We start from the raw sequence: 11,321 nt of genomic DNA, 5'->3' as shown, positions 1-11,321 counted from the left end.
GCATTCAAATGGGCATATGGGAAACTGAGGAAAGAGACCATGACCTTCCCTTCCCCTTGCCCCACACAGGAGGTGGGCTCCACCCCCAACCACGGGCTTTGACTACCCAAGAGCATTCTCCATGGGCACCTTCACACACCCTGGGTATGGGCAGGGCCACATCATTCTGAAACCAAATTCAGAAGGACCCAATGCTATACCTCTATCACCATCACAGACACACCACCAAACCTCCAAGCTGAAACAAGAGGAGACACTGTCCCAGAATAGTGTCCATGCCAACCCCCTTTCATTACAAAAGCTCAGGAGTGGCAATGGAGACACACACTGCCAGAGTTCTTCACCACACATGAGATTTGGAGAAAGTTGAGAATGAAGTACCATTCGCAGTCTCCTATCAACCAGGTTGTATCCAGAATAAGAAAGGCCTGTGGGTTTAGGCCAACGTGGGCCTCTGAAGGACTACACCTGGGAGCCCTGTCAACAAGAAGCCTGCCTTCTTTCTTTAGGAGCCAGGGATTTCTGGCTTGGTCTATCCATGCCATTTTTTTCCCATCAGTTGAGGGAGGCAGCAGTGTTTGAGCTGTAGCTATGGGGTTCTGAGGGCTCTTGCTTAGGAATCTGCAACAAGGACTTGCTTCCCTCATTCCTGGCAAGGGCTCTTCCAATGCTCACCCCTTCCTCATTCATACTGCTCATGTGCAAACTGTGGGCTTTTCAGAATAAAGGCACCTCAGTCATCCAGGTCAGTGAGGCAAGCTGGCTCTCCTTTACCCTCCATAGCACAGCAGTCCAAGCACCAAGTACGCTGGGACTCAAGGCCTTCTTTCCTTTGGTGGAGCAGAGCCTGATAGCTCTCCTTGAGCACAGGAACAGAGTGGGAAGTTGCAGCCTAGGCAGGGGTATGAGCTGAGTTAGTGATGACTCCATGGCTCCTAAGGGAGAAAAATAAAACATTTCTCAGACACACAGCAAGGGAGATGAAGTGGGGGCCAGGTGGGCCATAACTTGACATTTCCAGTGCGAATGGGGATTCACTTGGACAGAAGATGTCTTGCTTCATTTGCGCTTGGTCCAGAAAGAGGCCAGCTCCCTGTCCAAATCTCTGGCCTAGCCTACTCACCAAACATCCTCTGCTGGGACGCCTTCAAATTCCCTCAACCTCAGTATGGCCACACACTTCTGAAACCCAGTGAATTAATGAAGAAATAGCCCTGTGGCAAAATCTCACCCTCAGTCCCAAGGACTCGACCACACTCCCAGGTGGAAGACAGAAGATAGAACATTTTAAGAGAGAACTTTTTAAGATAGAACATTTTAAGATAGAGCATTCTGGAGACTCCAGCTCCTGTGTGAACTGCCTGCTTTTCAGAAGGAAGACACATCAATCAGGCAGAGCAGAGAGGCGAGCTGCTGTGTGTCAAGATGTGTCAAGGCAAATAAGGTGGGTCAGAGCTCTTCAGAGTGTGGACAAGGAATTCTATGGGGATGGGAATGCCCATGCCCTGTTCCTGGCAACCTGGCTGTAAGAAGAAGAACACCAGAGGGCTAAGGCAAAAACACCCTCTAGGTCTCCAGCTGGGAGCCCTGTCAACACCAGGCCTGCCTTCTTTCTTCAGAAGGACCTAGACAGCCCTGGGACTTGGATGGCTTTTGAAGCTTTTCACGCCATTGTATGGAGTGGGCACTGAGAGTGCTGTAGCTGGGAGGTACCCCCAGCTCTGGTTCCAAAGTGTGGAGAGAGGCATTGGTACCCTATTCCTGTAAGGGCTCTTTCTGTGCTGACCAACTTCTGGAACCTCCTGCTCATGTGTGAATTGTCTGCTTTTCAGAAGGAAGGCACCTCAATCAGGCAGAGCAAGGAGGCGATCTGGCTCCACTCTCCCCACCCCTTGCTACAAATAGCCAACCACCAAGCTCATTGATATGAGTATTCTCCTTTGGGATATCCGATGCTGATGGCTATAACTGAGCATGGCATGGAGTGGGAACCAGATGCCCGTCCTTGGGTGTCTGCTGAGTGTCAGCTCCAAGTCTCCTAAGTATGAATCAAGAGGCAGTCAGAAACACAGGGAGGCTGAGGAGATGGCTGCAGCCAGGACCAAAGGGCATTCGATATTCCCATCCAATGGGAATGTGATCAATGTGGAATGGAGATGTTTATCTTCATTTTCCTGAGGCCTAGCAAGGGAGCCAGCTCCTGGCTGATATGTCTGCCCGAGACTCCCCATGCACAGCTCTCGACTGGACCCCTTCTGATGCCCTAGGGCTCTGGATGTCCATGTAGTCCTGGAACCACAAGGCCAGGGACTCTGGCTCCCCCTGTCACACAGTTTCAAGGGCTGGTCCCCATTGGACATCTGCAGCACGATATAATACTCTAAAAGATGGAGTATTTATGGACCCCAAGATTAAACTTGGATGATAAAGCAATTTTCTGAAACTGGATACAAAACGAGAGCCAGTGTTCTTCATGTTTAGAAGAACCTGGCAAGCATAATTTATTCACAATCTGGCCAGCATAGGAATCAAAAGAACTTTTGGGGTCTTTGGCTATAGGAGTGTTCAAAAGGATGCCCTTTGTAGCCCTGTGAGCAAGAGGCCCACATTCTCCCTTAAGAAGTAGAGCAGAACTTTGAATTCTGGTGGGTTTCATATCATCATATTGGTAGAGAGGGTCACCAGTGGCTCTTCGATATGAGGAATGTGCTTCCACGTGATGATCAAGAGGTGGGAGTGAACCTTGGTGCACTATTTATTCAAAAGCCTTTTTGTGTGCTGATCATGCCATGGAGCATGGTGTATTTTCACAGACTGTTCTTCTGAATGAGGGTAGCTCCATCTATTGGGGGGGGGGTCCACGTGGCTTCCATTCCTATGATACTGTTGTCTGCCCAGCCTCAGGGGAGCAGGGGCATGGCGGCAGTTGCTGTCCTCTGGGACATCAGGCTCTGAGAGCCCTGCATTGGGTCAGGAATGGCTTGGAAACTCACCTACAAACCAGGGATCTCAGTTGGTGGAGGGGACAGACACAGTGCATCACACTGTACTTTTAGGCACCTAACACTAGGCCATTTCCTGGTGCTTCTACACAAGGGTTTAAGAATACTTCTGACTACATATCCTCAAAAAGCTTTCTAAGACCCTCTTGCAGCCAAGGGTACTTTTCATCAGTAAAGCAAAAGTGTCTACACAGAGAGGTGGTGAGGAAAGTGTTACTCTATATTTCTATGAGGGACAAGAATGTCACTTGAAGCACAGTAATTCTTTGGGCACTTAAACACGGGGTCTTTCACTATGGCTAATATAGAATGTTTTTTAAAGTTTTTATTTAAATTCCAGTTAGTTAACATACAGTGGAATAATAGTTTCAGGTGTAGAATTCAGTTGTTTCACCCTTCCACACAATCCCCGGTGCACAACATAAAGTGTACTCTTTCATTCCCATCTCTTATATAACCCAATCCCCCGACCCATGTTTCCTCTGGTAACTATCAGTTTGTTTTCTATAGTTAAGAGTATGTTTCTTGTTTTGCCACTCTCTTTTTTTCCACCATGATTATTTGTTTTGTTTCTTACCATAGGAGTGAAATCGTATGGTATAAGCCTTTCTCTGACTGACTTATTTCACTTAGCATAATATCTTCGAGCTCCATCGAAATCATTGCAAAGGAAATTTTCATTCTCTTTCATGGCTGCTTAATATATATATACCACATCTCCATCCATTCTTCAGCCAATGGACGTTTGAGCCCTTTTCATAATTGGCTATTTTTCATTGTGCTGCTAAAAACAGTGGGGTGCCTGTATCCCTTTGAATTCTTATTTTTGTATCCTTTGGGTAAATACCTCATAGGGCAATTGATGGATCATAGGGCAACTCTAAGTTTTAAAGGGTAAGCAATTTTTTAATTAATTTATTTGAGAGGGAGAAAGTGAGAGAGTGAGAGATGGGGAAGGGCAGAGAGAGATGGAGAGAGAATCCCAAGTGCACTCCATTCTGCCAGTGCAGAGCCCAATGAGCTCAGTCCCATGACTTCGAGATCCTGACTTGAGTGGCCATCAAGAGTCAGTCGCCTAACTGACCGTGCCACCCAGGTGCCCCAGGGAAGTCCTATTCTTAAGATTTGATAAAACTGTGTCCTGTTTTCCAGATTGTCTGCACCAGTTTGCATTCCCACCCACAGTGTCAGAGGGTTTCCCGTTCTCCACATCCTTGCAAATACCAGTTGTTCCTTGTGTTGTGAAATTTAGCCCTTTTGACAGATGTGTGGTGATATCTCATTGTAGTATGATTTGTATTGCCCTGATGATGAGTGATGTTGAGCCTATTTCCATGTGTCTTTGGGGAAAGATCCACCTTGTGTGTTCCCCTTCGTGCTCCTCTCCCTCCACCTCTTTCCTCAATGAGGGCTCCCTCTCCTCTGCAGCACGCTTGATATATTTCTCCCCCAACCCCCCTCTCTGCCCTTCCTACCTTCTTTGATGTGGATTCTTCTCTCCCTGTAGCTGTGGACTTGGTTCTGTCAGTCTTCGTGTTGCTTTCTGGGGTATTTAGAATGATTTGCTAGTGATACTAGCTATGTTCAAGGGATGAGGCTACACGGTTGCCATGCTAGCTCTTCTAACACACACTAATAATGTTTCAACAAACTGTGAGATGTATGTGAAAGGCTACATGAAAGACACTTGAGCAGTGTTATTTCAGGCAGTAAACCACAAGGCATGGGTGGTGTCTAGTGGGTGTTTTGAGGGGTACATGTGTGGTGTGTGTGGTATATATTTGGAGTGGTTTTGGTTCAGTGCATAATCCTGTTCTGTATGGATGGCACGTATGTTGTATATGTCGTTTGTGTCTGTGTATGGTATTTTTGTGGTGAGCATGGTGTATGTTGTGTCAGTGGTTTGTAGGAGGTATGGTATATGTGTCTTTCTGTGTGCTGTGTGGTATATGTGTTGCGACTGTACTATATATAGTATAGCGTGTAGCGTGTAGCGTGTATGCTCCACATATAATGTATGTTCGTGTGTGGTCTTCGTATGACATGTGTGTTTTGTATGTGGTACATGTGTGGTTTTGTGGTGTGGCATACGGCTGGAGTTTGTGTAATATAAGTGTGGTGTGTGTAGTGTGCATAGTGTCTGTATGTCACGTACGTATGGATTATCATGGTGTGTTTATTTTGTTTATTGTGTATGTGGTGTCTGTGTAGTATAAGTGTGTTTTGTGTGTTACATATTTGGCATGGATGTGGTGTATATATGGAGTGTGTTTGTGTGGTATATGTGTGTAGGGTGTATATGTATGTGTGTGGTATGTGTATTATGTGTAGTAAATAGTGTGTGGAAGATATCTGTGTGATGTGTATGTGCTGTGTATGTGGTGAATGGGTGAAGTGTTTTTGTGGTATTCTTGTGTCATGCGAGGTATGTGTTTGTACTATCTGTTGCCGTGTGTTTGGTGTAGGTGTGGTGTAGCTGTGTGCTATACGAGTCACATTTGTGTCTATATGTGCATTGTGTGCGATGTCTGTGTAGTTTATGTGTAGAGGAGGTGGCATGTCTTCTGTATATGTGGTGCAGGTTTGGAGTGCGTGGTGTGTATGTGGAGTGTGTTTCTGTGGTATACAGGAGATGGTTTGGAAATTGTGTGCTGTATATGTGTTGAGTGTGAGATACTGTGGGAGAGTTATAACTGTGGGTGTGTGGGGCATGTGTGATCTGTGTTGGATAAGTTTGTGGCATATGCATGGTGACTGTGTGGTGTATATGTGGTGTGTGTAATGTATGTATGTGTACATGGTGTGTGTGTGATGTAGGTGTGTATGTAGTATTAATGTGGCTAATGTGATGTGCAAGGTGTGTGGTATGTCAGGGTGTGCATGTATGTGTGTTATAAGTTCTTGAGTGTAACATACGTGTGGTCATATGTGGTGTATTTTTCATAAATGTGTTGTGTTTGTGTGTTGTGTATTTGTGTATTGTGGTATGTGTGATACATATGTGGTGTTTGTGTGTAATTTGTGTGGTTGCATGTATTGCATGTGTGATATATCTGTGTTGTTTATGTGATGTATATATAGTGTTTGATGTCTGTGTGTGGTGTATGTTTGGTGTGTGTTGGTATATCTGTGGTTAGTGTGTGGTATACCTTTCTTAGGTGTGTACATGGTGTGGTGTTGTGAAAGTATGCTGTGAGTACAGTGTATGTCGGGACTTTGTGGGTTGAATGTTGTGTGTGTGGCATGTGTTGTATGTATTTGGTATATATGTGGCATGTGTGTTACATATTCCTTTGTTTTCACTTGTGGTGTTTGTGGAAATGTTATATGTGAGGAGTCTGTCAAGTATCTGTTTTGTGTGTGTTGGTGGTAAATTTGTGGCATGCTGTGTGTGTGGTCTGTGTCTTTGGTGTGTGTGCTGCATGCATGGTGTGAGTGTGAGAGATGAATGTGTTTGTTGTGTGTGGTGTATGTTATGTGTGTGTGTGTGGTGTATATTTTGTATGTGTGTTTGCTTGGTATTTTGTGATGGGTGTGGTGTTTATTTGGTGTGTGGGTGTAGAGTGTGTGTGTGATGTATGTGTATTATTGTGTTATTAGTGCTTGTCTTTGTGTGGGGGTGGTTTGTGTACTGAGTTCATTATTTCCATGAGCTGTATGGCTTGTGGTGTGTGTGTGTGTGTGTGTGTAATATAGGCGTGGTGTATGTATTATGTATGTGTGAGTGTGGATTCAGTGTGGTATGTGTGGTATTTGTGACATATATGTGTGGTTTCCCTGTCATGTATGTGTAGTGTTTGAGTGGCAAATGCGTGTCATGTATTAGGTATGTGTGTGGTGTGTGTGTGATATATGTATGTAGTGTGTATGGTGTGTGAGACATGTGCGGTCTTTGTGGTGTATATGATGTGTGTGCCTACTGTGTCTGTGCAGTGTATTTTTGGTTAATAGCTGGTATATGATTTGTGTGTGGTATACACATGGGCACACTGTATGTGTGATATTTTGTGTGTCTTCTATATGTAGTGTTATCAGTGTGATGTGTGTGGTGTATGTACATTTTGTGTGCTGTGTGTGGTGCATGGGGTAATATGTGCCTGGTGTACATATGGTGTCCATGTGGTTATATGTAGTTTGTGGTGGCAAACAGGTGTGGGAGTTTGTGTGGAATATGTGTGCTGTGTGTGGTGAGAGGTTTTTATGTCATGTGTGTGGTTTATGTGTGGTATGTGTATGTGGTATATGTGGTGAGTGTGGTATCTGTATGGTAAAGTTGGGGCACGTGAAGTACGTGTGCATATGTGTGGTAGATTTGTCATACCTATGTGTTGAAATTGTGGTCCGTGTGGTATGAGTGGTATAAGGGTTGCATGTCTTTTGTGTGTGTTGTGTGTGTCCTTGAAATATGTGTCTTGTATTTGTAATGTATGTGTGGTGTGTGTTGTAAAAAGGTTTTGTATGTGGTGTGGGTGCATTGTATGCTTGGCTTGTGTTTTCATGGCTTATGTGTGAGGTATGTGTGTTATATATGCAGTATGAGTGTTGCATGTGTTGCATATGGGCATGTTGTTGATGTGTGGTGTGTGTGTGCAGTGTGTGTAAGTGTGTGCTGTATGTGCAGTGTTACTTGGTGTGTGGGTTCAGATTGTGTTTGGGACACATATGTGGTGTGTGCATCATAATAATTATGTGTGTATGTGTAGTGCATACGTGTGATACATGTGTTGTGTATGAATAGTGTTGTGTTTGGGGTATGTATCCTCTGTGTGAGTTTTACATATGTGTGGTGTGTCAGTGGTGTTTGTGTGGTGTATTTATGTGTGTGGAATATGTGTAGTGTGTCTGTGGTGTCTTAGGGCTGTGTTTTGTGGCAGTCTTTGTGTTTGTGTAATATACATATTGTCTGTGTCTGGTGTATGTGTAGGTTGTGTCTGTGGTAAACATGTGGTCTGTGTGTGGAATGTATAGTATATATCTTTTGTGTGTGTGTTATATATGTGGTGTACATTTGGCCTATGTGCGTTCTTTGTAGTGTGTGTACATTGAATGTGGCATATTTATGATAATGGTGGTTGTCACCATGGTATGTATTTGAAATTTGTTTTGTGGGGTTGTTTCTGGTGTTTCTGGTTTGTGTTGTGTGTGTTTGGTATGTATAATCTGTGGTTTGTATGTTGTAGGTGTTGTATTTCTGATGTGTGTGTAAGTGGTGTGTGAGTGTGTGGTGTATTTGTTGAGTGTGGATTGTTATTTTATGGGTGGGGGGTGTGTAGTGCATGTTCCATGTATGTGCTTGGTGTGTGTGTGCTTTCTAGGTGTGGTCTGTGAAGGGTATATGGGTGGTGTCTGGGGTATATTGGTGATGCAGCAGTGCTGTATGTGTCGTGTGTTGATTTGCATGTGATAGATGTGCGTGGTACATTTTTCTCATGGAAGTGTGGTATGTGTAGTTGCATGTGTTGTATGTACCCTGTGTGTGCTTTCTGTGTGGTGTGGGTGCTGTTTGCAGGATATGCTTGAGGATCATGCTGTATGTTTGGTGTGTATGTATGTGTGATGTGTGTCTGGTGAGGATGTGGTGTGTGTATCTATGGTTGGAATGAGTGCTTATGTGTGGTATACATGGAATGTGTATGTGTTGTATGGGGTGTCTGTGATATGTACACAGTGTGTGTGCGTGGTATATGCGTGGTGTGTTTGTATGCTTTATGTGTGTTGAGAATGTGGTATATCTATGTAGTGTGTGTGTGTGTGTGTGTGTGTAATAGTGTTGGTGTGTTTGTAGTGTTTGTGTGGTGTGTCTGTGTCCATTGTGTATATGCGGCATGTGTAGTGTATGTCTGTGAATCTATATAAATATGTGGTTATTGTGTTGTGTGTTTGTGTGTATGTGCATATGTGTGTGTGTGTATGTTGTAAGTACCTGGTTATTGTGTGATGAATGTGTGGTGTGTTTGTGTTATCTCTGTATGGTGTAAGGGTGTTGTACTTAAGGTGTGTAAAGAGTGTGTGTTTGTGTATGGCATATGTGTACTATACATGTGGTGAAGGTGTGACATGTGCTGCATGTGTGGTATATATGTGGCATGTTGTGGTATAGATGCAGTGTGTATTTGGTATATTTGTGGTGTGCATTGTATGGAGGCAGACTATGTGGTGTGTGTGCAGTGTATGCGTGGTGTAAGAGCTCTTTTTGTGTTGTGGGTATGTGGAATGTGTGGGTGAATTATAGGTGTGGTGTGTATGTGACATGTGTGGTGTGTTGAGGTATATGTACAACATAAGCAGTGTGTGGTATGGATTTAGTAAGGTTATTGTGTGTTTTACTTGTGGAGCGAGTGTCCCATATGTGTTGTTATTGTGTGATGTATGTGTGGTATGTCTGTGATATCTCTTGTTTGGTATAGGTGTGGTGTGTTGGTGTATTGTTATGTGTGTGGTATGTGTAGTATCTGTTTATAGTGGTTATGATGTCTGATATGTGTGGAATATGTAGTGTGTGTGGTTATATTATGTGTGTGGTGTGTGTGGAGTGTGCGTGGTGTCTCAGTGCTATGTAGGAGGTTTATGTGTGTTCATTTGTGCTATATTATGGCATGTGAGTTGTGATGATGGTATGTATATCTCTGAGGTGTTTGTTCTCCATGTAGAGTTGTGTTTATGTGGTATTTGCGTGGCACATATGCTGTGTGTGGTGTTTGTGGTGTTTGTGCTGTGTATGAACATGTGGTGTGTGTGTATGTCTTATGTATTGTGTGTGGATATGTGTGGTGTTGATATTTGTTTTGTAGATTTGCTTGTGTGCATTTGTATGTATTTGTTGTGTTTGTCAGTTACATATCTCATGAATGTTTGGCATATATGTGGGACATGTGTTGTATATGTGCTATATTTGTGTTGTATCTGTGTCATGATGGGTGAGTGTGTGCTATTTTGTGTAGTTATGCCTGTGGTATATATCGGTGTGTTTCTAAAATATGTATGGTATGCCCATGTGTTCAGTATTTGTGGTGTGTATGAGTGAGAGTGTGTACTATATGTATGGTGTATATGTGATGGAAGTTTGATATGTGAGGTATGTGTGGCATGTATGTGGTGTGTGTGTGTGTGTGCACGTGTGTGTTATATATGTGAGGTATGTGTCTGGTGTGGGTATGGTGTATGTGTGTTTCCATGTGACATGTATGGTTTGGGCAGTACATGTAATGGGTGTGTGTGCGCATGTGAATGTGCAGGTGCATGTGGGAGTGTCTGTGGTGTGTGCTGTGTACATGTGGTGTATTTGTGGTGTATGGGCAGTGTGGTGTTGTGTATGTATCATATGTGTGTATTTATGTGAATTGTATTTCTTGTGCATATACTTTGTGTGTTGAGTATAAGTGATATGACATGCTGTGTATGCATCTTTTATGTGCAGGATATGAGTGGTGTGGGTGTTGTGTACATGTGGTGTGTGTGTAGTTTACGTGCAGTGTGTGGTATATGTGCGATCTTTGTGCTTTTTGTGATGTGTGTAATATATATTTGTGGTGGAATGCAGCATATGGGTGATGGGATGGAGTGGAAGTGGTGTAGGTGTGGGTTGTGAAGTGTCTTGTGGTGTGCATGGTGTCTGTTTGGTGTGTGTTTGTGTGGTATCAGTGTGGTATGTGTGCAGTGTAGGATAGGTGTGTTATGTCTGTGATGTGTGGGAGTAAGTGTGGTGGTGTGAGTTTTGGTATATATGGGATGTGTATGAAGCATGTGCGGAGCTAGTGTGTATGGCATCTGTATTGCTTATCTGTGTGGTGTGTGAGGTGCATGTGTCATGTATTTGATTGTGCTTGCAGCATATGTGGGCATATTGTGTTTCTTATGTGTGGTGTTTACATGTGATATAAGTGGTAAGTATGTGTTTGATGTGTGTTAGTGTGGCATAGGTGAATCTAGTGTGTTGTGTGTGTGGTGTATAGGTAATGTGTGTATGGTAGGGGTAGTGTGTTTTGATGTGTAGAATATGTGTGGTGTATTGTGTAATTTGTGTGCTGTATCTGTTGTTTTGGTGTGTGAGGTTTGTGTGTGTGGCATATGTGTGGTTTGTATGTGGTGTGCATGTGTGAAGTAGATGTGTTGTATACGTGTGGGTTAAGTATAGTGTATATGTGCAATGTGTGTGTGTGTGTGTGCGTGTGTGTTGAGTGTGCATTGCAATGATGTATATGTTGTGTGTGGTGTCTAACATGTGGTTTGGTATAAATGTGATATGATGTGTTCATGGTGTAACTATGGTGTGTGTGTGGCATATGTCCATATGTGCTATATATGTGTTGTCAGTTCGGT

The 11,321-nt window shown here is 43.5% G+C and overlaps 1 protein-coding gene across 5 annotated transcripts in view; it reads right to left on the bottom strand.

Moving 5' to 3' along the window:
* Positions 1-563: 563 nt before the first annotated feature.
* LOC132676268 (solute carrier family 41 member 3) overlaps positions 564-11,321 on the bottom strand; it is a 145,662-nt gene continuing 134,904 nt past the window's right edge. For 2 of the 5 annotated variants that reach the window (XM_081795007.1, XM_081795010.1), the window contains one exon: positions 567-935. In XM_081795007.1, coding sequence (XP_081651133.1) covers positions 718-935 — 218 coding nt within the window. In that variant the 3' untranslated portion in view covers positions 567-717. Of the gene's footprint in view, positions 936-11,321 lie in introns of all 5 variants that reach the window. The other 3 variants (XM_081795009.1, XM_081795008.1, XM_081795006.1) reach the window with 3 other exon arrangements.

Source organism: Panthera onca, chromosome A2, assembly GCF_046562875.1.
Source record: "Panthera onca isolate mPanOnc1 chromosome A2, mPanOnc1 haplotype 2, whole genome shotgun sequence".
In the NCBI taxonomy this organism is placed as follows: Eukaryota; Metazoa; Chordata; class Mammalia; order Carnivora; family Felidae; genus Panthera; species Panthera onca.
The sequence above is the reverse complement of the archived record's forward strand: the minus strand, read 5'-3'. Positions and strand labels throughout refer to the sequence as shown.